We start from the raw sequence: 27,516 nt of genomic DNA, 5'->3' as shown, positions 1-27,516 counted from the left end.
TTAAAACCGTTTGAGATAGAGGGGAAAAATTTAAGGGGGTTTCTTTCAACCATAAGGGAAGGGTGTACACCAAGTTTCATCAAAATCCGAGACGGTGGGTGGCATGACCGCATTGAACTGACATGGAATGACCCACAAGCATTTCTGTTACTTTTATATACAAGCTATTTGCATTCCTTCTTTATCTCTCCAGCACAGTATAATCTCAGTCCAGTAACTGACAATCCTGACACAGCAAAACCCACAGTATCAGCAGCGCACATTGTCTTACTTCCAACCTTGTTGTCAGTGTGCGTGCTGACAGTGTGTGTGTGAACGTGCGCTTTCCTTGTCTGGAAATTGCAGGCTGCGAATTTCTCCCTTTATTTTTACCTCCAGCTGACACCAGACAAGCCGAGAATGCCACTCCTACACACTAAAGAAAATTCTGGAACCCTCTTTAAAGCTTCCAGGAACTTTTATCTGTTTCTTAAAGAATGTTTTCCTAACACTTTGCCTCCCCCCACCCTACCCTACCTCGATGTTGCAGCTCAATGGGAATTAGCCATATGAGGCAGAAATCAGCAAGGTGCAATAATTTTGCCATGTAAATCACATATAACTCCTTCCCACATGATACGATGATTCAAGAGTAACGTATAGCTTGGAAAAGGCTGATCGCCGAAGAATTGATGCTTTTGAATTATGGTGCTGGAGGAGACTCTTGAGAGTCCCATGGACTGCAAGAAGATCAAACCGATCCATTCTGAAGGAAATCAGCCCTGAGTGCTCACTGGAAGGACAGATCCTGAAGCTGAGGCTCCAATACTTTGGCCACCTCATGAGAAGAGAAGACTCCCTGGAAAAGACCCTGATGTTGGGAAAGATGGAGGGCACAAGAAGAAGGGGGTGACAGAGGACGAGATGGTTGGACAGTGTTCTCAAAGCTACCAGCATGAGTTTGACCAAACTGCTGGAGGCAGTGGAAGACAGAAGTGCCTGGCATGCTCTGGTCCATGGAGTCAGGAAGAATCGGACACGACTAAAAAAGAAAAACATAGCTTGGTACCTTCGTAAGTACAGTAATAGAACACATTCATGGCCTCCACCGCAGCTGGCCCTCTCTGTTTGTAGCCAAAAATCAGATCTATCCACTCGTGGAGATGAGCAGAGACATACTCCGACTCCTAGGACAGACCGAGAGAACGGGTTTCAGCACTCACAGGAAAAGTGGCAGCGAAGGCCGCTGCAAAGTATTGTACATGCAAATCAAACGGTAGCAACAAAACGTACAGCTTAAGCTTTGCCGGCAGCATGTGCTATACGCATTTTCGACACTGAACCCAGAGGGCAATCAATAGCTCACCAAAGCTTTCCTGTGTTTAAAAATGAAATCCTCTGGTGACTGCGCCCATTTCGGGAGGAGAACATCATTCACGACTTCTTTCGAGATCTGCAGCTGACCCAAGCTGAAATCTGTAGAGCCGCAATGAAGACAATTAGGTTGCTATTAACCATGCAAAACAAACAACAACAACTTATTATTTATACCAAGCCCATCTGGCTGGGTTTCCCCAGCCACTCTGGGCGGCTTCCAACCGAATATTAAAAATAATATAGCATCAAACATTAAAAACTTCCCTAAACAGGGGCGTCTTCAGTTGTCTTTTAAAAGTAAAATAGTTGCTTATTGCCTTGACATCTGCTAGGAGGGCGTTCCACAGGGCAGGCACCACCACCGAGAAGGCCCTCTGCCTGGTTCCCTGTAACTTCACTTCTCGCAGCGAGGGAACTGCCAGAAGGCCCTCGGCACTGGACCTCAGTGTCCAGGCTGAACGATGGGAGTGGAGACGCTCCTTCAGGTGTACTGGACCAAAGGTCAGCACCAACACATTGAATTGTGCTCGGAAACGATAAATGAAGCATTTATCAGGAGTTTTTAAAAGTCCATATGGAAGGGAGGTGAGAGCACAAAAAAACCGCTGCTTAGGTAAATGATTACCGTATTTTTCGCTCTATAAGACGCACCAGACCACAAGACACACCTAGTTTTTGGAGGAGGAAAGCAAGAAAAAAAATATTCTGAATCTCAGAAGCCAGAACAGCAAGAGGGATCGCTGCACAGCAAAAGCAGCAATCCCTCTTGCTGTTCTGGCTTCTGGGATAGGTGCGCAGCCTGCATTCGCTCCATAAGACGCACACACATTCCCCCTTACTTTTTAAGAGGGAAAAAGTGAGTCTTACAGACCAAAAAATACGGTACTTTGTCACAGAAATGGATTTCAGAAACAGTTATACAACAGAATATATCAGGAATGAGGAACCTGGGAGCTGGACTCCCACAACATCTGTGAGGCATCAGTTTCCCCACCTTTGGAATACATTAAAAAAACAGTAATTTGGCTAAAAACAACTCCCACGTTTATTAGCGGTATGTGAATTTCTATGTGCCCTGCAACTAGCGGATCAAAATTTCAGCCAAGCACTTTACTTAGAATAGTTAACTACAACCAGGCAGCTTCTCCTCAGGGAAACGCACAGCCAGAAAATCATTCCACTACTTACTATTTTGATTCTCCAAGAACTCTGGAAAGTAGAAGAATTCTGGGATGAGCTCTTTCACATCGTTGGGGTTCTCCATGAGAGCTTGCCAGGTAGCAGGAATGGAATGGAACTGCCGATCCGCACAGTCAAATCTGTGGGTTAGAGAACGCATGGGACATGTGCCCTGAGAAATCTCTGAACGCAATCCAAGGCGTGAGGAGGGATACTATCAATGCAAACGCCGGGATTCTGCTTAAACAGCACAGCTGTCTGCATTCCTTTGACAGCTTAAATGGCCCAATCCTACCATCACGTGGTCCGCAAAGGTGTTATTAAACCCAAGAGCCCGTACAGAGTCCTTATGTGGGTTCTCTATCTATAGGAGAAAATAACAGAGGCCAACCAGAGAATACAGTGGTACCTCGGGTTACATACGCTTCATCTTACAGACTCCGCTAACCCAGAAATAATACCTCGGGTTAAGAACTTTGCTTCAGGATGAGAACAGAAATCGTGCTCTGGCAGCATGGCAGCAGTGGGAGGCCCTATTAGTTAAAGTGGTGCTTCAGGTTAAGAACAGTTTCAGGTTAAGAGCAGACCTCCGGAATGAACTAAGTACTTAACCCGAGGTACCACCGTATTCATCATCATCATCAAACCTTTATTGGCATCACTTAAAAACATTCAGAATGAATAGGCCAGGGTGATCTTGTCACCATTTCAACAGTACAGTCATTTGTCAAAGGAAAAAAGAGGCGAGGAATCTATTTCAGCAGAGAATATTGGGAAGCAAAGCAGCTAGTAATCTTTATTGAACTGTTGCAACAGGGGCCCCCACTCACGGAGGGAGGAGAGGAACCCAGAACAATAGTGTGAAAGCCCTTATACAGACTTTTGAAATTGCCACTCTGTAGCTCAAGGACCCCCCCCCCCCAATACAGTGGTACCTTGGGTTACATATGCTTCAGGTTACATACGCTTCAGGTTACAGACTCTGCTAACCCAGAAATAGTGCTTCAGGTTAAGAACTTTGCTTCAGGATGAGAACAGAAATCGTGCTCCAGCAGCGGGAGGCCCCATTAGCTAAAGTGGTGCTTCAGGTTAAGAACAGTTTCAGGTTAAGTACGGACCTCCGGAACGAATTAAGTACTTAACCCGAGGTAACACTGTACATCATACATACATCACAGAAGGGGCAGTCTACAGCAGAATCCTGTCCGGCAGGAAACCTGTTAATGGGTTTACCTGGACAGCTTGGCCATTCTTTTGTGATGGTAAATACTTAATTCCTGAGTCCAGGTCACAGCTCACCCTATTCATACACAAATGTGCCCTTAAGGCAGGATTTGTGAGCACAGAGAAAAATGGGGAGGCTTTTCCCCGTTTCCATCCAAACTGCAGAGGAATATTTGAGGTCACTGAAACTGTTTCAGGCGTGTGGTTTATATATTTATGTATGCGTTTGCCGGGGACATTTATGAACATTTATTTTGTACAGTCATACCTCGGGTTACAGACGCTTCAGGTTACGTTTTTTTGGGTCACGGACCCGCCGAAACCCGGAAGTACCAGAACGGGTTACTTCCGGGTTTTGGCGGTCACGCATGCGCAGAAGCGCCGAATCACAACCCGCGCATGCGCAAATGCGCTGTTGCAGGTTGCGAATGCTGTGGGTTGCAAACGTGCATCCTGCACGGATCACATTCGCAACTTGAGCATCCACTGTATCTTAGACCTTATAATTCTCATAGGTAAAGGTAAAGGGACCCCTGACCGAAGGGTCCAGTTATGACCGACTCTGGGGTTGTGGAGCTCATCTCGCTTTATTGGCCAAGGGAGCTGACGTACAGCTTCCAGGTCATGTGGCCAGCATGACTAAGCCGCTTCTGGTGAACCAGAGCAGCACATGGAAACGCCGTTTACCTTCCCGCCAGAGCGGTACCTATTTATCTACTTGCACTTTGACGTGCTTTCACACTGCTAGGTTGGCAGGAGCAGGGACCGAGCAACGGGAGCTCACCCCTTCGCGGGGATTCGAACCGCCGACCTTCTGATCGGCAAGCCCAAGAGGCTCAGTGGTTTAACCCACAGTGCCACCTGCGTCCATAATTCTCATAACAACGGTAAATAACTGGCAAGTTGTTATTCCTTATCTGTAAAATGCGAGAAGCAACCCGAAGAGTAAAACTCTTTATTGTGCACCTGCCAATGCAAATTATGTGAAGCCAACCATTTTTTAACTGAGCAGCTTTGCTTTTTTCTACTTTGGTGTGGCCGATAATCCCAACCACCTCTGTTGATGGATTATGCCAAAATGGCCAAAATGACGGGAAGAATCAGAAATCAGGAAGACTGAAATTTTAATAAGAAATGGGGAAAATTTATAACTTATCTTAAAAACCATTGTAAACAGTTAAAATCGTTAGCAGGATTGGCATATCACTTGTAGCTTAATGGTGAATTTTGGACGCAATGGAGAAGTAAAAGATTTTGGATTATCATGAAAGATGCAGGGGGAAACGATTAACAAAAGGACCCACAAAGGGGAGGCGGGAAGTCCTGGAGATTCTTTGGAATCTTGTTTCTAGGCTGTACGTTCGATATGTGACTGTAAAGTTTTAATATGAAAAACCAAGCAAGTAAATTTAAATAATAATTCCCTACCACCTTCCTGTATATTTTTATAGCACCATCCTAGCATGTTTAATAAGCCCCAATATGTCCAATGAGATTTATCCGCTAGCGCATGGGTTTAGGTGTGTGGCCTCATTTTTCTTAATTTATTGCATTTTTATTCCTCCCTTACTCCAAGGAGTTCTGGGCAGCCAATACGTTGGCTAGGATAAGAGATGGCAAATGGCCCAGGGTCCTCTTGAGAAAACTTCCCAAGAGGAGGGGATCTGAACCTGTACCTTCTTAATCCTAGGGTGGATCTAAACAAAGGGAGGAGGGGGACGCTATAAATAAATCAGAAATTAGATCGTTAAAACAAAAGAGAGGAAAATCCTATGGAAAATCGCGTTTTAAAATTCCCTGCTTTCTGGCGCCATCTGGTGTTGCATGTTTGCATCACATTAAAATTGCTGTTTCTTTACTAACGTAGCTAACTACCGTATTTTTTGCTCTATAAGACTCACTTTTTCCCTCCCAAAAAGTAAGGGGAAATGTGTGTGCGTCTTATGGAACGAATGCAGGCTGCGCAGCTATCCCAGAAGCCAGAACAGCAAGAGGGATTGCTGCTTTCACTGCGCAGCGATCCCTCTTGCTGTTCTGGCTTCTGAGATTTAGAATATTTTTTTTCTTGTTTTCCTCCTCCAAAAACTAGGTGTGTCTTATGGTCTGGTGCGTCTTATAGAGCGAAAAATATGGTAAGTCCCTCAAAATGACAGCGCAACCACTCCGCCACACTTGTGGGTCTCATTCTATGGATGGCAGCCGGGCAATTTCAGGCGAATATTAGCTTACAATCCATGTAAAATCCACATTCATTTTGTCCAATGGAATGCACTAATGTTTTAACCCATAGGTAGGCAAACTAAAGCCCGGGGGCCGGATCCGGCCCAATCGACTTCTAAATCCGGCCCATGGACGGTCCAGGAATCAGCGTGTTTTTACATGAGTAGAATGTGTCCTTTGATGTAAAATGCATCTCTGGGGTATTTGTGGGGCATAGGAATTTGTTCATTTCCCCCCCCCAAAATACAGTCTGGCCCCCCACAAGGTGTGAGGGACAGTGGACTGGCCCCCTGCTGAAAAAGTTTGCTGACGCCTGTTTTAACCCAAGACTTTGTAAGATGTGTGGCTTCTCTGAAAATGTTTGCAAAAGTGCTTACCTCCTGGGGGAGGGGGGGAAAGCATTTTTTCAGTATGCAGAGATGTCATGATACGATTGTGTAACTGTCTTGTTTTTTCCCCAGGTTGGGGAAAGTAAAATATGTCAGCTTGCATTTCTCAGTGCAGAAAGTATTGACCTGATGTACAGAGATCTTTCCTATTCTAAGTAATTCAAGAGGGTTCTGGAAGCTTCTCTGTGTGAAAGAAGCAAGCAGAAAATTCATGGTGTTTGGCTTATTCCTTCAGAGAAGCTGAGTACAGCTGGCTTAAAAACTGGTCCTGTTATCTCTTTCTGTCAAGGTCACGCTGACTATAAAAATAGGCCAGAAGGAGCCTGCGTTTCATTTTCTCTTTCTATCTCGCTTCCTTCTGGTGTGGTGCTCTGTACATAGTATGCTTAGCGTTGAGTTTTAGACTTATTATAATCATAGAATCATAGAGTTGGAAGAGACCACAAGGGCCATCGAGTCCAACCCCCTGCCAAGCAGGAAACACCATCAGAGCACTCCTGACATATGGTTGTCAAGCCTCTGCTTAAAGACCTCCAAAGAAGGAGACTCCACCACACTCCTTGGCAGCAAATTCCACTGCCGAACAGCTCTGTCAGGAAGTTCTTCCTAATGTTTAGGTGGAATCTTCTTTCTTGTAGTTTGGATCCATTGCTCCGTGTCCACTTCTCTGGAGCAGCAGAAAACAACCTTTCTCCCTCCTCTATGTGACATCCTTTTATATATTTGAACATGGCTATCATATCACCCCTTAACCTCCTCTTCTCCAGGCTAAACATGCCCAGCTCCCTTAGCCGTTCCTCATAAGGCATCATTTCCAGGCCTTTGACCATTTTGGTTGCCCTCCTCTGGACACGTTCCACTTTGTCAGTGTCCTTCTTGAACTGTGGTGCCCAGAACTGGACACAGTACTCCAGGTAAGGTCTGACCAGAGCAGAATACAGTGGCACTATTACTTCCCTTGATCTAGATGCTATACTCCTATTGATGCAGCCCAGAATTGCATTGGCTTTTTTAGCTGCCGCGTCACACTGTTGGCTCATGTCAAGTTTGTGGTCAACCACAAATAAGTTATTGTAAGTTTAAGTTAAGTCTGTTGCAACTGGATTTCTTATGGACGGTGCCAATCCTGAATGTATTGGATTCGTGAACATTATGTTCACGTGCCTTCAGTAGCCGTAAAGCTCTGCTGGATGAAATACAATTGCCTCTGGTCTATTTTTTGGGAATCCTGCAACGTGTTTAAGTTTTTACTCTGCTAACTATACGTCGCAGTTCTGCTCCGGATCAATACTTTGTAGAATTCCATTACAAAATATACCAGACACGTGTGTAGTGATCAGGTGGGATTGCTATGAGGAATTATAACAAATATAGAGTAAGCCATCTGTGTCAGCAATGAAAGCATTGCGTTGACTGGGTTTAAACTATTTTGATATGATTCTTGATCAATCCACACCTCTGCATCCCTGTTCCATTTCTCTTTCTTCACAAGTCACGTACCCACTTAGACAGGCAGGCATCCTGGGTCATCAAAGACAGTGGGCAGTTTCTTTGATGTAGCTTTTCTGATATGATAATCTTAGGATGTTAATCTTAGGGCCGGGAAACAGATCTCACCTGAAGGTGATAATGATCGCTGTCTTCCTGGTCATCCTTCTTATCATGTATTTTGCTTGTTTACGACCTCAGGGGTTGCCAAATGCACTCCTTTGTAGTTCTGTTCTTTGTTTACCCCAGAAATATGTGTGCTTAATTAGTTTTGGTAGTTTAACTTTGTCCCCACGTGGGGTTTGTTGCAATGCTCAGAAGAAATCTGATTGGTTCTTACGAACACTCTGTAAAAAGTTCTTTTGTGAATAAAACGACCTGGGCCGAGGGGTTGAGAGGCAGACATTATTATACGCACCCTTCCCAGAGTCTTGCTGGTTCAAGCCTCTGTGTGTATTCTTATTAATCAGAGTTCAATCCTTCCTTTACTTTGGGAACACCTCAATGTGCTCTCCAGAGAGAGGAGGGTTCATCTTTAACCGAGACAGCAAGGATGGAGATGTTTCCGACTGATTCGTGTCATACTCCTACCTGCCACTCTGAAGCTGGATGTGCAATGTGGTAAAAGGTTCTACCCGGATGAGGTAATGCATGACTCCAGCTGCGTTGGAATAGTGAGTGCCGTAGTGGAACTTGTCGACAATTCCAAGAGGGTCTTCAAAGTTCTCATATCTTTTAAAAAAAGAAAGAGAGACAATAGGAGTTTCATAGCTGAATTCTCTCACTAATTGAATCAAATGCTCATTGCTGGTATATGAACATTTCAGGATTCCCACCCCCCCAACCAAGATGTTATTCTGTTACCGGTTAGCACCTGTGATATTAAAAACACTCTTCCTCCAAAAATGTTTGGGAAACGGCGGTATCACAGGGTGTTGCAACCATGCTCACTTTAGAACACGGGGGGAAATACTGAGCAACACACATATTTTGGGGAGAGCAAGCATGCGGGTGGCGCTGTGGGTTAAACCACAGAGCCTAGGACTTGCCGATCAGAAGGTCGGCGGTTCGAATCCCAGCGATGGGGTGAGCTCCCATTGCTCGGTCCCTGCTCCTGCCCACCTAGCAGTTCGAAAGCACGTCAAAGTGCAAGTAGATAAATAGGTACCACTCCGGCGGGAAGGTAAACAGCGTTTCCGTGCGCTGCTCTGGTTCACCAGAAGCAGCTTAGTCATGCTGGCCACATGACCCGGAAGCTGTATGCCGGCTCCCTCGGCCAGTAAAGCGAGATGAGCGCCGCAACCCCAGAGTCGGTCACGACTGGACCTAATGGTCAGGGGTCTCTTTACCTTTACCTAAGATGAGCTAGTCAAACAGTGCGCAGATCACTTTAACTTGAGATCTACAGCAGGTTCTTCTGAAGCCATCATTCGGGAGTCCCAAGGTATATATACCCACCACGTTCAGATGTAATGGCAAACCGTGGTTGGCACTTACTATGGTTTGTATGAAGGAACCCAATTTGAAACTATGTGGTTAAGCAAAGCCAGTAGTAGCAAGAGCTTTCAAGATCACCTGGAGGTGGACTGAAATCCAAAGCATTTTGAATGATCTGAGAGGCCAGGTGCCTCCTCTACCGGCTCTACAATGCCACCAGCCAAGTTTCTGAAAAGCGCTGTGGGTTAAATCACAGAGCCTAGGACTTGCCGATCAGAAGGTCGGTGGTTCGAATCCCCGCGACGGGGTGAGCTCCCGTTGCAAGGTCCCAGCTCCTGCCCACCTAGCAGTTCGAAAGCACGTCAAAGTGCAAATAGATAAATAGGTACCGCTCTGGCGGGAAGGTAAATGGCATTTCCATTTGCACTGCTCTGGTTTGCCAGAAGCGGCTTAGTCATGCTGGCCACATGACTCGGAAGCTGTACGCCGGCTCCTTGGCCAATAAAGTGAGATGAGCGCCGCAACCCCAGAGTCGGCCACGACTGGACCTAATGGTCAGGGGTCCCTTTACCTTTACCTTACTATGGCTGTACACAGCACAAAGTCTCAATAATGAACCATGGTTATTTTCTTTACCATGGTTATTTATCAAAACAACCAATATGGTACCTTGGTTCCCAAACGGCTTAGCTCCCGAACGTCGCAAACCCATAAGTGTTCCAGTTTGCAAATGTTTTTTGGGAGTCAAACATCCGTTTCGGCTGTCAGCATTGTTTCTGGGGCCAATCAGAAGCTGCGCCTTGGTTTGCGAACATTTCAGAAGTCGAACGGACTTCCACAACAGATTGAGTTTGGGAACCAAGGTACCACTGTACAGTGGTATGTCAGCTGTCGAACGCAATCCGTTCTGGAAGACCGTTCGACTTTCAAAACGTCCGACAACCGAGGCGCAATGGGCGGTCACCAAATTCCATTGAGAAAATGGAGAAACACGCCTTGGAAGCCGCTAGACTTGCGAGGCGCGTTTGAAAACGGAAGCGTTCACTCCCGGGTTTTCGGCGTTTGGGTTCCGAATTGTTCCGAGGTTCCACAGTACAGCTATTCTTGCTCTCCCCACCACCACTGCCCTGTCCATAGCTTCAAGTATTGCTTCCTTCCTTGCTGGTTTGGGCAAGTGTGTCTCAAAATGCTGTTAACAACTAAACTCACATCTATCGATTCCCACCTACGTTTAGCTTCCGTGAATTTCTTTACCACCATTTGAATCGACAGCATCATTGTCAGATGAAACACAGAATAGGAAGGTAAAGAACTCCCCGCCCCCCAAAAACCCCCCAGTAAGAATGCAAATTTAACTAAATACTTTGGTCATTTTAAATGAAATACAGTACCTTTCCAGTACAGCCTTGGCGTTCTTTTCATTCGCCACACCAATGGGCTTGGACAGATCCCTGAACACAGCCGGGTTATTGAGATCCAATTCTTCTGAAGTATAATCCTGTAGGATCCATGGAAACTTGAATGGATGGGGAAGACAAACAGGTTTCAGATCTCACATCTCTTCTCCCCACAAATGTAAATACTGAATTCTAGTCTGAAAAGAAGACACTGGATGGGGAGGAAACTTACTACAGGATACTGCGCAAGGTCATTATAGGTTCGTCCTGCCATTGTGTTTAATTGAATGAGGTAGTCAAAGTTTGAGATCTCTCTGTTCACCCATTTCTACAAATAAAAGAAAACGAAAAATCGAAGCTGTTAATGAGCATCACAGTTAGGCCACACATCTTACCAGTACAGTGGTACCTCAGGTTACATACGCTTCGGGTTACATACACTACAGGTTACACACTCCACTAACCCAGAAATAGTGCTTCAGGTTAAGAACTTTGCTTCAGGATAAGAACAGAAATTGGGCTCCGGCGGCGCGGCAGCAGCAGGAGGCCCCATTAGCTAAAGTGGTGCTTCAGGTTAAGAACAGTTTCAGGTTAAGTACGGACCTCCAGAACGAATTAAGTACTTAACCTGAGGTACCACTGTATTTGAATGAACCAAACAACATATCTTCAGGTGACAAAATTAAGGGGGAAATTCAAGTTTACACGTTTATTGATTTTGGACTTTTATCCCGCCCTAACCCAATGGCTCAAAGTCTCTTAAAGTTGTAAACAAAACCACAAGGCTTTGGTTGGAATTCCTTTCGATTCTGCGCAGCTACCGGCCATCTGGAGTGGGCATGTGTTACCGCTTCCAGATGTTCTGAGACTACAATTCCCTGACCACTGGTCCTGCTAGCTAGGGATCATGGGAGTTGCAGGCCAAAAACATCTGGAGGGCTGAGGTTGAGGAAGCCTGTGTTACCGTTTGACAGTGATGGCTTTCCTCAAGGGAACCCTGGGCATTCCTGGTTCTAGGAAGTCCATTAGGAATTTCTAGGAAAGATGCAATGCCTTAAAAGAAAATGTGATGAAAATGATGTATAGATGGTATATTACACCCATCAAGTTAGCTAAAATGTATAAAGTTAGTAATAAATGTTGAAAATGTAAAGAAAAAGAAGGAACATTTTATCACATGTGGTGGGAATGTAAAAAGGTGAAAAGCTTCTGGGAGATGATATATAATGAGATGAAAAAAATGTTGAAATATACATTTATAAAGAAACCAGAAGCATTCTTATTGGGCATTGTAGGAAGTGATATAAATAGAAAGGAATGTAAGCTGTTTTTATATGCAACAACGGCAGCAAGAATGTTATTGGCCCAAAAATGGAAGCAAGAAGAATTACCGACGAAAGAAGAATGGAGGATGAAATTAATGGACTATGCAGAACTGGATAAACTAACAGGAAGAATTCAAAATTGGCGGGACCAGAAATTCACAGAAGACTGGAGTAAATTTACAGATTATTTGAAAAGTATTTGTGATGATCAGACTACGTTTGTAGGCTTGCAAGAAGTTTTGTGAGGAGTATTATTGGAATTATTGCAAAAATGGATAAGGGGGAGGAGGGTTAGTTAAGACAATTAAAGGTAATAAGAATTTAAGAAATGCATAAGAAGTGGTTAAAACGGTGCGGAGGGAGGTGCGGAGGGAAGTCCAAAAAAGATTGTATAAATGATGAAGTTTTGTGGTATGTATTATAATTCATATGTTAAAATTAATAAAAATCACTATAAAAAAGAGGAATTTCTAGGAAAGAGACACCGGTCTGCCTACAAGTGCTCAAAGAGCAGGAGCGCTGGTGGGTCCATATGACAAGTGATTAACCAATAAAGTTCATGTGCAAGCTTGCTGTCATGTTTATGGGCAATGTGCAATGTGCATGCTGCAGCCAAATCAGACATTTTGTGTCTGATGTGGCTAACCAAACATCAGCAGGATGGGAAAAACCCAGCCGTATCTGGAAATGGGAACTCCATCTTTTACACACCACAAATTAGGGCTTATTGTATTATACTTTGCCAACAAGCTTTTCTTAACAGAGGGAACAGAACACAAAGAGGTGGAGTTTGCCTTTTGTATATTTATTTTACGTTTTTTTTTTTAATAGCACATTACAGGGGACGCGGGTGGCGCTGTGGGTTAAACCACAGAGCTTGGGACTTGCCGATCAGAAGGTCGGCAGTTCGAATCTCCGCGACAGGGTGAGCTCCCGTTGCTCAGTCCCTGCTCCTGCCCACCTAGCAGTTCGAAAGCACGTCAAAGTGCAAGTAGATAAATAGGTACCGCTCCGGCAGGAAGGTAAACGGCGTTTCCGTGCGCTGCTCTGGTTCGCCAGAAGCGACTTAGTCCTGCTGGCCACATGACCCGGAAGCTGTACGCCGGCTCCCTCGGCCAATACAGCGAGATGAGCGCCGCAACCCCAGAGTCGGCCACAACTGGACCTAATGGTCAGGGGTCCCTTTACCCTTTACCTTTTAGCACATTACAACTCAAAAGTGGTTTGCAAAAAGTATTATGATGTCAGCAGAGCAGACTACTGGGGATGTTGTATAAAGCAGGGATGAGGAACCTGTGACCTGCCAGCGATTTGTTGGACTACAATTCCCATCAGCCCCCAAAGCACAGCCAGTGTTCAGGGCTTATGGGAGCTGTACTCCAGCGGCCGATGGAAGACCACAGGTTCCCCATCCCCGATATAAAACAAAATGGTTTTTTTCCTGAGTTCTGAAGCTAGGAAATTACTGGGAGAGAGAACAGTTAGGTTCCGGGCTTTTTAAAAGGGCAGGAGGAAGCTAGCCAGATTCTACCCTACTACAGAACAATAATTAAAAATAAAAAAATTCCCAAGCCTTTCCTAGCAACATCTTCTTACCTGGGTCAGTCCAGATGCTTTAAATAATTCTTGTGGAGATCTTGTCCCATTAATATTTGGAGAACATAGAGACAGAATTCGGCTGTACACTTTATTTCTTGCCTATAACAGAGTACAATAGATTAATTCATCCAAGAAAATGCCAAATAAGCATTCTGGAAAGAATGTAATTTTTCCCTTATTGTTTCCTCCCACCCCACACAGGAATTTAATGACTGTTGAATCAAATATTATCCCTCCTGCTTTCTAGAAAATTAACTTTTTATGTCTACTCAATCCAACTCAGAGCAGATCCATTGAAATCATTGGACTAGTTACCCGAGTCCATCGATTTCAATGGGTCCGGTTTGAATATGTCTAAAGTTGAATATCGCCCATTAATCTTTTATGTCTGGTTACACAATTGTCTTGTTCAAGAGCCAGTCCAATGAATTTGCTTTAGAAGCCTGCTGTTTCGCAGCCAATTTAACAGCTTATCAATAAAACCACGCCTTTGATTTTCCCCCTTTAGCACTTTATCAAAGAATTATGTACATAGCAAAAGTGATTCTCAAACATTCAGAGCAATAAAAAAAAAGTTACACAAACAAATAGACAAATCTTTACTCTCTTATGCTACGATGGAAGGCAGATTTCACTAGGTTTATGGTTTTATTTACTTTTTTTAAAGAGTTGGATATATAAAGGGCAAATCAACAAATAGTGCAGGATATCCTCAACCAGTCAGGAATGTTTACATTGTACAGCTGAGTTGAAAATTGTTCATCTTTTTATCATGTGGCAACTGCCAGAAGTCACCTTGCTACGAATTTCACCTTTAAGAAGACATACCTCCTTTTTAAAGTTCAGGAAGTAATTGGTCTGGTCAACGAAGAAGATTTCCAGAGCGGACCTCCTCAAGTTATAGCGACGCAAATGAATCTCTCGAATCTGAGAAAGAGGCCATTTGAAATCAAAACCTATACCTGGAAAGAAAAGATGGTCATTGTTGTGAAATATGTTGAACGGGCATATAACTTATTCTCCCAGTATGTTTCCGAGCACAATTCAAAGTGTTGGTGTTGACCTTTAAAGCCCTAAACAGCCTCAGCCCGGTATACCTGAAGGAGCGTCTCCACCCCCATCGTTCTACCCTGACACTGTGGTCCAGCTCCGAGGGCCTTCTGGTGGTTCCCTCCCTGTGAGAAGTGAGGTTACAGGGAACCGGGCAGAGGGCCTTCTCAGTACTGGAGCCTGCCCTGTGGAACGCCCTCCCATCAGATGTCAAGGAAATAAACAACTATCTGACGTTTAGAAGACATCTGAAGGCAGCCCTGTTTAGGGAAGTTTTTAATAACTGATGTCTTAATGTATTTTTAATCTTTTGCTGCAAGCCGCCCAGAGTGGCTGGGGAAACCCAGCTGGATGGGTGGGGTATAAATAACAAATTACAGTGGTACCTTGGTTTACGAACATAATCCGTTCTGGAGGTCCGTTCGTGAACCAAAACAGATCGTGACCCAAGGCGGCTTTCGCCAATGGGGCATCCCAAAAAAAGGGGTCGTAATCCAAAAAAAATTGTAATCCAAAAAAATTTGTTTGTAATCCAAAAAAAATAAAAAATGATCGTAATCCATAATCCAAAAAAAAATTGGCAAACCGGGGTGTGCTCTTTTATTATTATTATTATTATTATTATTATTATTATGTGAAGCCAAAGCAGCAAGGTTCGGTAAAACGCTTCAAAAACATTAAACTTGCACACACACATACCCCTCTTGCCTACATAGGAACATTGTCTTTAGTATCTGTAGATTTGCACGTGACACGTACAAGTTTAATGGCACACCTCCAAGTCCCAGGCCCTGTAACAGCATAACATTTCCTTATGAGCAGCGCTTCCCGGGGGGGAAAGTTGAAAAGTGGCAAAATGCAGGAACGCACCGAGGCTTCAAGGGAAAAGAGAGCCAATTACTTCATTTGGAGCTAAAGTGCTCCTGTCTTTGAGCATCGCAAGAAACTAAACCTTCTTGGGGACATCAAACACACATCAGGAAATGCCATGTGTGCAATATTTTGTACTGACACAGTTCAAGAAACTGCACAATTCCCATGCTTTTTACAGGAGCAGCTCTCATCGCTTCATAACCTAACATTAGGCTTGGCAATCACCTGGATTTACCCCCTATGCAATGCAAATTTGCAGCCTGATTTCATTTGTACCAAATCCTAAGCTGACAAGTGTTATGGCTATCGGGTGGTTGCTCGAGAGCGATCAGGCAAGATAATAATAATAATAATAATAATAATAATAATAATAATAATAATAATAATAATTTATTATTTATACCCCGCCCATCTGGCTGGGTTTCCCCAGCCACTCTAGGCGGCTTCCATAAAAACCAAAAATACACTAAAATATTACACATTAAAAACTTCCCTGAACAGGGCTACGTTAAGATGTCTTCTGAATGTCAGGTAGTTATTTATCGCTTTGACATCTGGTGGGAGGGCATTCCACAGGGCAGGCGCCACCACCGAGAAGGCCCTCTGCCTGGTTATCTGTAGCTTTGCTTCTCACAATGAGGGAACCGCCAGAAGGCCCTTGGCGCTGGACCTCAGTGTCCGGGCAGAACGATGGGGGTGGAGACGCTCCTTCAGGTATACTGGGCCAAGGCCGTTTAGGGCTTTAAAGGTCAACACCAGATGCCTCACTGGTCTTTTCAAAAGCTTTATTATTGGTGCTAAAATCTTTACAAGGGACGCGGGTGGCGCTGTGGGTTAAACTACAGAGCCTAGGGCTTGCCGATCAGAAGGTTGGCGGTTCAAATCCCTGCGACGGGGTGAGCTCCCGTTGCTTTCAAGATCACCTGGGGGTGGACTGAAATCCAAAGCATTTTGAATGATCTGAGAGGCCAGGTGCCTCCTCTACCGGCTCTACAATGCCACCTGCCAAGTTTCTGAAAAGCGCTGTGGGTTAAACCACAGAGCCTAGGACTTGCCGATCAGAAGGTCGGTGGTTCGAATCCCCACGACGGGGTGAGCTCCCGTTGCAAGGTCCCAGCTCCTGCCCACCTAGCAGTTCGAAAGCACGTCAAAGTGCAAGTAGATAAATAGGTACCGCTCCGGCGGGAAGGTAAACGGCGTTTCCGTGCGCTGCTCTGGTTCACCAGAAGCGGCTTAGTCATGCTGGCCACATGACCCGGAAGCTGTACGCCGGCTCCCTCGGCCAATAAAGCGAGATGAGCGCCGCAACCCCAGAGTCGGCCACGACTGGACCTAATGGTCAGGGGTCCCTTTACCTTTACCTTAAAACCTTTACAATGCAGAACGCCTCTGTTCCATGTCTTGCTCACTCACTAGCAGAATCTGAGAGTGGGCAGTCCTTAAACTTTCCCCAGCAGAGTAGTTTCTTGACCCCCAGTCTGCGCCTCCCCTCTCTGCGCGGAAGCCTACTGCGCAAGGAAGGCTTGGGTAAAGGGGGACCAGCCTCCTGCCCGCTTTGCTCAGGCAAGGTGTCCTGGCACCGCCTTGCATCCTCCGCCCCCTGCCTCTCCTCCCCACTAGAGGCGTGGCTTCCTTCCTCCGCTGAGGAAGTGCTGCTTCCCATGATCTTTGGAGGCTCTCTGTAATCCATCTGCCTTTCCCCCTCTCGCCTCTGATCCGATGGCAGTTCCCTGACAACAAACTTTTATCCTTCCCCTCCCCCCCCCCCGCAAACAGAATCACCGTACTTTTCGCTCTATAAGACGCACCAGACCACAAGACGCACCTAGTTTTTGGAGGAGGAAAACAAGAAAAAAAATATTCTGAATCTCAGAAGCCAGAACAGAAAGAGGGATCGTCGCACAGTGAAAGCAGCAATCCCTCTTGCTGTTCTGGCTTCTGGGATAGCGGCGCAGCCTGCATTCACCCCACAAGACGCACACACATTTCCCCTTACTTTTTAGGAGGGAAAAAGTGAGTCTTATAGAGCAAAAAATACGGTAATTCCAAAGTTAAAATGCATACAGCAAAACTGTCCACACAATGCTCGCTGTTGTTACATTGCAGGCCTCACCTTCCTCTTTTTCAATGCTGCCATCGTAGAAGTAAATGTGCTGTGTAGTGACCTCCAGCCTGCCGGGGATGACATTAATGATTGTAATAAGTTCGCAGTCTTCAGAGAGGACAAGTTTTTCTTTCTGGCTCTGCTCCTCCTTTTCATCCCTGCAGCAGGAACACCAAAATGACAGGCTAGAATCAATGGGGAGCTCCAGAAGATGCAACTCTCTATTCCCCCCACCCATAGCTCTCTTTGCGCTCTCCACTAACAATATTTTGAAAAAAATTACACGGCAATTTTATCATGCATAAAATAATCTTTAAAACGCTGGACTGATCAGCTTGTCACATTTTTAATTACAACAGCAACAACACAGAGTGGACCTTTTTATTTACAATGCAACTGGGCAGAAGAGACCCAACCATTCTTTTTTGGAGAGACATTTGGTCTGGCGTCCAAAACACCTGCAAAATTAGTTCCGCTCAACCTCTGGGTTTGTGCTTCTTGTAATAATAATAATAATAATAATAATAATAATAATAATAATAATTTTTATTTATATCCCGCCCTCCCCAGCCGAAGCCGGGCTCAGGGCGGCTAACAACAATAAAATCGTACAACATTCTAAAATCATTTCATTATAAAATTATTTCAAATCAAATTGATGGCAACCGTTAGGCTAAAGTTCTGTGAAGATTGCCAAAGGAGGGAGTCAGGCTGTGCCCTGACCAAAGGCCTGGTGGAACAGCTCAGTCTCAAGGGCAGCCCCACATAGGGCAAGTTACAATAATCCAGTCTGGAGGTGACTGCCGCATGGATCACAGTGGCTAGGTCAGGGCAAGAGAGGTAAGGAGCCAACTGCTTAGCTTGGCGGAGATGAAAAAATGCCGCCTTTGTTATAGCTGCAATCTATGCGCCTCCATGGAAAGGGAGGTGTCGAAGATTACACTCAAACTCTTAACGGACGGTGCTGGCACTAATTGCACCCCAGCAAGAGATGGAAGTTGCCCCCCCCAATCCCATATCGTCCCGTCCCAGCCAGAGGACCTCTGTCTTCGAAGGATTTAACTTCAACCGGCTCCCACGTAACCATCCAGCCACAGCTTCCAGACATCTGGTCAGTGTTTCTGGGGCCGAGTCAGGATGGCCATCCATCAACAGATAGAGTTGGGTGCCATCGGCATACTGATGGCAACCCAGCCCAAAACTCCGGACAAGCTGGGCGAGGGGGCGCATAAAGATGTTAAAAAGCATCGGGGAGAGTATTGCACCCTGAGGCACTCCACACACCAAGGAGTGGCACGATGACAATTCCCCCCCAAGCGCCACCCTCTGTCCCCGACCAGAGAGAAACGAGCGCAGTTTCCTTGTGCCCACGTGTAAAATAACTTCTGAAAACAGAGGGGACTTGGAGCGGGGGAGTATCTGTGACAATGGCATGGCCATCAGCTACTCAAATCAAATTTATATTGGAAATCCTACTGCGCCCTTTGGCAAGAACAAAGCAGCTCTTTAGATTCCAGCCCTGGGATCACCAGGCTTTGCGACATACATGCTTGTATTAGATGCTGGATCTTCATCTGGTAGTTCAAGTATATCATCCTCCATGTCGCTGACTTTCACTTGCTTCACAGCCTCCAGAAGCAAAGCCTCACTCGATGGCGGCGCCTGCTGGACTCCTTTTGAGATAAAGCGAGATTTTACAAAGTCAGCTGCATTCTGCGAGACTTATATCGCTGAACCACACAAAAGTTCTATTAAATCACATGGTTTCTGTTTATATTATACTGTTATAATCATTGCAAGGGATGCGGGGGGGGGGGGGGGGCGGGGAGAACAAACTGATTTGCACAGACGTATTTTAGACTACATAGTTTCCTGAAGTCAAAGGGGCGGGGGGAGAGATCAGAGACGAATCAGACTATTTTAAGATTAAAATAAAACACACTAAACAAAACTGATGAACTACGCCGAGATGGCAAAACTTACAGGGAGAATCAGAAACCAGGAAGAGGAAGTCTTTAATAAAGAATGGGGAAGGTTTCTAATTGATTTGAAAAGCTATTGTAAACAATTGCATACACTGATAGGATTGACAGAAAACTTGCAGTAAAAATTTGAACTAGGGATTGACAAAGGATTTATAAGAATAGAATTATGAAAGAGATGCAGAGGGGAAAATCATTACATTAAGATTCGGGGGACGGAGGGGGAGTCAGAAGGGATTATATGTTTATGTATTTGATTCATTTGTTTATGTAAAACAGAAAATGCAAAAATAAAATTTATTCAAAAAATGGTATTAGATCTCACCTAGATTATCCCTTAGGGCACTGGCCTCCTGATGAGAGTTGAAATTGTAATTTTGTACCAACTTTAGCCTCATCCGTGAGTAATTTTCCACATTTGAAAGTTTCCAGTGAATACGATTTAGCTTCCTGGAGAAAGGAATATACCCAAAATAATTTGACATGCATCAGACACAGAACTTAACTGCTACACGAGTTTCCAACAAAAATAAACAAGAATGAAAAATTTTAAATCACAGACAAACATCACTGCCGGTGGATTTCAAAATTCACAAACAAGCTGCAGCCACTTAAGGCCCTGAGAAATGATTTGTCAACAGTGGTGGAAGACCTGCTTCTCCATGAGTTTCACAGGGTGGGATTCCCCCCAAAGGTCATCTACTCCAATCCCCAGGTGTAGGAGAACTTCCTAGCATGTGGGGCACAGAAGTCTTCGATAAGCATCATTTTTAGCTTGTATTCTTCCAGGGAAGATAGGATTCTCTAGGGTGGCTAATTTGTGGACCCCAAGATGTTGTTGAAGTACAACATATTCTACTTGACCATGGGCCAAGCAGGCTGGGGGTGATGGGAGTTGGAGATCAACTGCATTTGGAAGGTCACAGGTTAGTCTATCCTCAATTAGACAAAACACATTTAAAAAACCCCTTAGACCCAAACGTTGACAAGCACGGCCATATGTTAGAAGAGGCATTTTCAGGGGAGGATGGAGAAGAGAATCTACTTCTCCTTATATGCCATCCCCTGTCCCTATTTTCCTGGCAAGATCTTGTATTGATCCATCAAAGCCCTAGCTTCCACAATATGTTAAAAGTACCAGAATGGTCATGGGTCTTTGCATAACTGAACTGTGAAAAGGATTAAGTAGGGAGGAAAATCCTGAAGCTCGGAGGGGTGTGTGTGAATGTGTGCGCAGGAACGTGTGCATCAGAAATTATTTGCTGGGAAATGAGCCACACGCCAAAACTTTACATGGTGTGACGTTAACATATGAGAGTGCTGGAGGTGAAATAGTTAAACAGGTTACCCAATCAGGACCCAGGGGGGTGGAGTCAGAGGGACTATAAAACCAGCTATGGGAGGGGCAAAGGGAGGAGTTCGTTGGGAGTTGGGTGGTTGGTTGGAGTGGGAGTGAATTGGTATAGAGTTTGTGGGTAGGTTGAGTTAGTGTAGCAAAATAAGCTGAGTCAGGAATAGTTAGGGGCTAGGAAGACAAGTACCGTATTTTTTGCTCTATAAGACTCACTTTTTCCCTCCTAAAAAGTAAGGGGAAATGTGTGTGCGTCTTATGGAGCAAATGCAGGCTGCGCAGCTATCCCAGAAGCCAGAAGAGCAAGAGGGATTGCTGCTTTCACTGCGCAGCGATCCCTCTTGCTGTTCTGGCTTCTGGGATTCTGAATTTTTTTTTCTTGTTTTGTTCCTCCAAATACTAGGTGTGTCTTATGGTCTGGTGTGTCTTATAGAGTGAAAAATACGGTAAATATCTGAGAGGTGGTTTAGTGAGTGAGAGTAGGTTGACAGAAGTTATAGGTCTGGATAGGCAGCCCATGATTGTAATTGACCGATACCATTTATGAAACCACACACTTGTTAAACTGCAATAAATAAACAAAAGTTTATGTTCCAATTTAACCCTGACTGGACTCTGTATTGTACCAGGTAGGGCCTGGGTGGTGGCAGCGATAAATAAAGTGGTGGCACAGGGATCAATAGACGGTGAAATGTCCGGGGACCCTGTGTGATCGCCACACATGGGTAGTCCGAACCTTAATGTACAAGACACATAGGATCAAAAGAATATTTAGCTAACCAGCTTGGTAGGGAAGAGTCGTTCCAAAGAGATTCAAAATGCTACCTGAAGGAGCAAGAGAAAATGGAACCCTCCACCTACCTTTCAGCCCAGGGTCCCTGCTCACACGTGAGGTACAGTTTGGCAGCTCTCCACTGTCGGAGAGTTGCCGTGTGCTGATTGTTCAACTGCTTCAACATGCTGTTGTAACGCAGATTTTCCTGCCTTGCCCGTCGGTTGAATGGCTCCACAAAAAACTCCTGGAGGTGAGAAAGTTGAAACATTTAAATGCAGCCGTACCTTGGAAGTCGAACGGAACCCGTTCCGGAAGTCCGTTCGACTTCCAAAATGTTCGGAAACCAAGGCACGGCTTCTGATTGGCTGCAGGAAGCTCCAGCAGTGAATCAGAAGCTGTGGAAGCTCCATCACACATTCAGGTTCCAAAAGAACGTTCGCAAACTGGAACAATCACTTCCGGGTTTGCGGAGTTCGGGAACCAAAACGTCCGAGTTCCAGGGCGTTCGGGATCTAAGGTGCGACTGTAAATGCTAGAGGGGTTGTCAAAGGACATGGAAACATCTATACAAGGGGCTGTTTTAATACTCTCCAAAACAACAAAAGGCAAAGCAGAAGAAAATCATTCCGTTGAGTCGTCCTCCAAATAAAGACTCCCAAGGCTGGAAAAGAGATCCAGTTGATTTCACGGATCTGCCACCAGCCTTGAGGTGTCTTCAGCAAGCCTTGGTGCCAAAAATTAGGGCAGCCTTCTCCCAACCTTGTGCCCTCCAGATGTTTTGGAACTACCGTATTTTTTGCTCTATAAGACTCACTTTTTCCCTCCTAAAAAGTAAGGGGAAATGTGTGTGCGTCTTATGGAGTGGATGCAGGCTGCACACCTATCCCAGAAGCCAGAACAGCAAGAGGGATTGCTGCTTTCGCTTTTTGCTGTTCTGGCTTCTGGGATTCAGAATATTTTTTTCTTGTTTTCCTCCTCCAAAAACTAGGTGCGCCTTATGGTCTGGTGAGTCTTATAAAGCGAAAAATATGGTATATCCCCCCCAGTCCCAGTCAGAACAGCCAGAGAGGAAGGGAGGTGCGGTCAACTGGCTTGAAAGTCCAGCAACATCTAGAGGGCACCGGGTTGACTACCCATGAGAGGTTTTTTGCCACCCTCAACCTTGGACCAAACTGGGATCTTCCTGGCCAGGCAATGATGCCATAGGAAGAGCTCTTGCAGTGTCTGCTCTGCTTGGGAAGTAATGAAACGTCACCTGGAATTTGAGCTTGCTTTCTCCTCGCTCCCGCTCTCGTTTGTGGATGTTGACCATCAGCTCCTCGTAACAATCCTTCCAAAATACTGCCATGCGCTCGTGGCCGTCGCTGAAAGTGCTGAGTTCGTACTGTTTCATGTGTGGAATGATCTGGTGCACAAAAGGTTAAGAGGGTTATAGTGAACACGCCTCCTCTCTCCTGTGCAGGAGTGTGGCGTTTGACTCCTAGGTGGGTCATAAGGAAAGGGTTAAATGAGTGTGATGTGATTGGCCAGTGGGAATGCGAGGGAGGAGTAAAAGTTAGAGTGGGAGGTTTTGAAAGTCAGTTGAGGTTTGGGAGGTGAAGAAGGAAGAGGGCGGATTAGGTGTGGGTTGGTAGAGTTGTATTGTGAGAGAGTGAGAGGAATTGTTAGGTGGAGTCATGTAGGGATATCGCGGAGTGTGGAGGGTGGGGTCCAGAAGGAGCACACTCCCCACCAGCAGGCAGCCACGTCTGCCTGCACGCGTGACCTTGGGGTGCAGGGGAAACCCCCCCCCCCAGACAAGCCACAGCTGTCTGGTACATCGTTCCACCTATGTCTGACCTTTTGCGGTCTCAGAAGTCAGCAGTGTCCTGTCTGTAACCTTTTTCCTTAGAGACCTTTCGTCTCCTACGTCATACACTGTGCAAGGGGGAAATGACGCTGTGGAACAGGTGCCAAAATAGCTTTGCACCACCCCACAATCTCGGGACGGAAGATGTGTAAAGGTCACAGCCCAAAATGTATTTGCCTGGCTTGCATATTTGTCTCAATAAAAGGAGGCTCCACAGGAATGGTGGTTGCTCGCTTCAGACCACCTGTGCGCAGCTCACATAATGATCAACACCTGTCTTGGGCCTTCACTTCAGAGTCAGACAGATAGTTGGGGATAATCAATTTGAAGTTGTTAGGAACTAAGATTAAGAAATTGACAAGAAAAGTTAACTGAAACCATAAGCTTGTTCCTGCATTTAAAAATAAACTTGATTATTGGTTAATGTTAACAACTGGCTGGACTCCGTGTGTCCACGGGGTGGTGGCAGCGAAGAAAGCAATCGCAGTGGTGGCACAGGGTCAACAGACCGTCAAACGTCCGGGGGCCCTGTGTGATCGCCAGAAGGAGAAAGGAAAAACGACGGCCGAAGGAGGGCCTTGTGACTTACAAATTTAGCAATATAAGTCTGCCATTCCTCCGTGTTGCAATAGTCCTGGAAGTCCTCGAAAAAGGAAGGGCTCCCGTTCGTAGAAGGCAGGGAGGGCAAGTGCAAGCCCATGAAGAGAAGCTCGTATATTTTGGAAACCAGCGTTCGGACGAGAGGGATCAGGAAGGAGTAGGTCTCTGTCTTTTCCTTGATCGATCGGCTCAGAATGCCTTCCAGCCTTCCCAGGAGGTAGCAGGACTCCAGTTGGTTGTCCAGCACTTTGGTCTGAAGGAGGGTGTTTAGCTTGGCAGCAGCCATTGCGCAAACCTGAAGTGGGAGGGAGAGAGAGAGGGGGCAACCACATCAGCCAAAGTGCCCCCAAATTTCCCCAAAGCTACCGTATTTTTCGTCCCATAGGACGCACCTAGCTTTTTGGGGGGGAAATAAAGGAAAAAAATTTCCCCTTTATTTCCCCCCCAAAACCAGGTGGGGGAATCCAAACCAGGTCGGGGAACAGCAGTATGGCGGCGCTCCGTCTCCCCGCTGTCCCCTGAGCTTATGGGGCTGCCTGATGTCTGCCCGAAGCGCGGGGCGCTCTGCCTCAGGGCGCCCCGCGCTCCGTGCAGCAGGCTGCTATCCGCAGCGTGGGGAGCCCTGCGGGAACTCCCGCGGGCTCCCCAGGCTTGTTTATAGCTTCCTGAAGCCTGGAGAGCGAGAGGGGTCGGTGCGCACCAACCCCTCTCGCTCTCCAAGCTTCAGTGAAAGCCTGTATTCGCCCCATAGGATGCACACAGATTTCCCCTTCATTTTTTGGAGGGGGAAAAGTGCGTCCTATAGGGCGAAAAATACGGTATTTCGTTTCTTTGCAGAGAACAGAAAACTGTAGTTTGAGCCAAAACTACAAAGAAGAAATGAAAAAGAAAGGGGAGTTGGAGGCTCACAATGGCCTATTCTCATCACAATAAGTTCACTTGTATACTCCTGCCCACTTTAAATCTATACTCTTTTTTTATAAATAATTTTGATTTTACCAATATAAAATTGTAACAATACACATCCACATTTAAAGATTCATCTGAATCTTTGGACTTCCCACCTTCCCCTCCATGGGTCCTATCATAGTTAACCTTTTCTATTGCATATTTTTCAATAGTCCATATTTTATATAACACCATTATCTCCCTAATACTTGCTACATTACAAGTGTTATTGCAATCCTGCTAATGTTTTCATCTGTTTGCAGTGGTCTCCAAGATAAATTATACATTTTTCGCGTTCTTTGTTAAAGTTTTGGTCTTCCTTGAATTCGGAGCCTTCCGGACAGCTTTGCCATTTCGGCACAATCCAACGGTTTAATAAAGTCCCAACCAGAGAAGAATGGCAAATTAAATCTAATTCTCAACACACTATACAGACCATAGCTGTCAACTTACAGATTTGAAAATAAGGGATCAGCAGCCTCGAAAATAAGGGATTTTCCTAGCACAGGTATGTTCAACTTCTGAGCCCCTCCGAGCCAAAGGCAGAAAGCCCAGCCAGCAGCCAAACGAAGCCTCAAGCGGTGGTTCCCACAGTGCAGCAACCCAGCAAAGGGGATGCAGCAAGGAAAACCACCATCACCTCTCCGCTGGGAAGTGCTGAGCAAAGGCGAGTCCCCAGGCAATGCGGCCGATTTGATCGGCACAAGGCATGCAAGCTCCACCCCCCAGTCGTTCTTAGACTCCTTATTGGGTGAGCAAAGCAGCCAAGCAACACAGTTGGAGCCTCCCTCCTCCCTGGCCGGTAGGCAGAGAGGGAGAGGAGCTGCTTTGAAACCTGGGAAATTTAAGGGACATCATCAATAAGGGACAGCAGCGGGACACGGCGCTGGGATAAGGGAGTTTCCCACCAAATAAGGGACGGTTGACAGCTATGATACAGACCCTGGATGTTGCTAGCACTATTCCGCATTGCAGCAGCTGCACGCTGTACAATACGCACGACAACAAACCTGCAAATTATCCTGTCCAATGAATCCAAGAAGCATCTGGACTTGTACTTGGTAGAACTTCACATACTCTGGGCCGGAAGAGTACCAGACGGACAAGGTATCCATGAGAGTCACCAACTCTTCTAAGAGCTATGAGAAACACCATTCGGAAATCACAGGCGAAGGAGAAGACACGTTATAGGGTTGTTGTTTTTTTAAAAAAAGCATTAAAGTAGAGGAACAGTGAAATACAAATCTCGATTCACGGCGAGACCAAGCAATGTGCAACCCAGGATTGCTTTAAAAATTACCCCCCCCCCCACTTAAAATCGTAAAATTAGAACACACACACACATGCTAATTTGAATGAATGAATTTGAACAAGTGAATTTGGAAATGAGGCAGACTAGGGCAAGAGCTCCACCAGTGGAAGACACCCTGAATCTCAACACCATTGCATCTCCCCCAGAAACCCCAAACCAGAAAGAGGGCTGTGCCTGCACGCCGCCATTGAGCTTCCAAACAGACACACCTATATACTAGGGAAACAGCAGCTATACTTGCTTTTCTTATTTATTACAGTATTGTGTAGAAGAAGAAGAGTTTGGATTTGATATCCCGCTTTATCACTACCCGAAGGAGTCTCAAAGCGGCTCACATTCTCCTTTCCCTTCCTCCCCCACAACAAACACTCTGTGAGGTGAGTGGGGCTGAGAGACTTCAGAGAAGTGTGACTGGCCCAAGGTCACCCAGCAGCTGCATGTGGAGGAGCGGGGAAGCGAACCCGGTTCACCAGATTACAAGTCCACCGCTCCTAACCACTACACCACACTGGCTCTTTTCCTTGATTGATCTGTGTAGAAACTTCAAGATTTTTCTGCTAATGTATTAAATGAGATCCTTGCCATGGAGAATGTGCTTAGAATCCAATCATGTTTTAAACATTAAAAATAAATAAATTACAAATTGATATCGTTAGTGTGTGTCCAAAGATGTGTCTTTAAAAAAAAATTTAAAAAGGAACTCGCTCCCTAGAGCAGTTCTGCCAATTAGATCAACTACGAAATGTAGAGGTAAAATCTCAATGAAGAATATGGGGGGGGGGGGGGTCTGTGTAGGAAAAGAAGAACATAGGCACTGTTTGAGATGCCCCAAAACAATGAGCTTGCTGGGCAGTTCTATGTATGCCATGGTTAATAGATGAAGGGTTTTCTGTATTCACCCAGACTGAGGTTCATTTCTTTCTAAATTGACTGCTTCAACTTTCAAGTTGGACTTAAAAGATGGCAGTCGATGTCACAAGCAAGTGCAGTGCCGGATCAGACCAAAGGTTTTATTCTCATAGTGTTTTGTTCTCCAAAGTGGCCAGCCGCATGCCTTT

At 45.5% G+C, this 27,516-nt stretch overlaps 1 protein-coding gene and 1 long non-coding RNA gene across 5 annotated transcripts in view; one reads left to right on the top strand and one right to left on the bottom strand.

The window, feature by feature from the left end:
* LOC308484931 overlaps positions 1–27,516 on the top strand; it is a 211,789-nt gene that overhangs the window by 30,043 nt on the left and 154,230 nt on the right. The gene's annotated exons all lie outside the window — the stretch shown is intronic.
* NBEAL1 (neurobeachin like 1) overlaps positions 1–27,516 on the bottom strand; it is a 163,562-nt gene that overhangs the window by 23,476 nt on the left and 112,570 nt on the right. For all 4 annotated transcript variants that reach the window (XR_013989070.1, XM_081015097.1, XM_081015096.1 and 1 more), the window contains 15 exons: positions 26,157–26,285; positions 24,188–24,493; positions 23,005–23,154; positions 21,836–21,993; positions 19,949–20,073; positions 19,188–19,314; positions 17,651–17,799; positions 14,443–14,576; positions 13,612–13,713; positions 10,923–11,018; positions 10,685–10,809; positions 8,448–8,588; positions 2,545–2,675; positions 1,346–1,455; positions 1,049–1,166 (listed from right to left, as the gene is read on the bottom strand). Coding sequence is in view for 3 of the 4 variants with exons in the window: in XM_081015097.1 (XP_080871223.1) it covers positions 1,049–1,166; positions 1,346–1,455; positions 2,545–2,675; positions 8,448–8,588; positions 10,685–10,809; positions 10,923–11,018; positions 13,612–13,713; positions 14,443–14,576; positions 17,651–17,799; positions 19,188–19,314; positions 19,949–20,073; positions 21,836–21,993; positions 23,005–23,154; positions 24,188–24,493; positions 26,157–26,285 (2,101 nt within the window). In the remaining variant the exon portion in view is untranslated. The remainder of the gene's footprint in view (positions 1–1,048; positions 1,167–1,345; positions 1,456–2,544; positions 2,676–8,447; positions 8,589–10,684; positions 10,810–10,922; positions 11,019–13,611; positions 13,714–14,442; positions 14,577–17,650; positions 17,800–19,187; positions 19,315–19,948; positions 20,074–21,835; positions 21,994–23,004; positions 23,155–24,187; positions 24,494–26,156; positions 26,286–27,516) is intronic.

This window comes from Podarcis pityusensis (assembly GCF_964106645.2).
Source record: "Podarcis pityusensis genome assembly, chromosome: 1".
Lineage (NCBI taxonomy): Eukaryota > Metazoa > Chordata > Lepidosauria > Squamata > Lacertidae > Podarcis > Podarcis pityusensis.
Note: the sequence above shows the minus strand (reverse complement) of the source record. Positions and strands in the feature narration are given on the sequence as shown.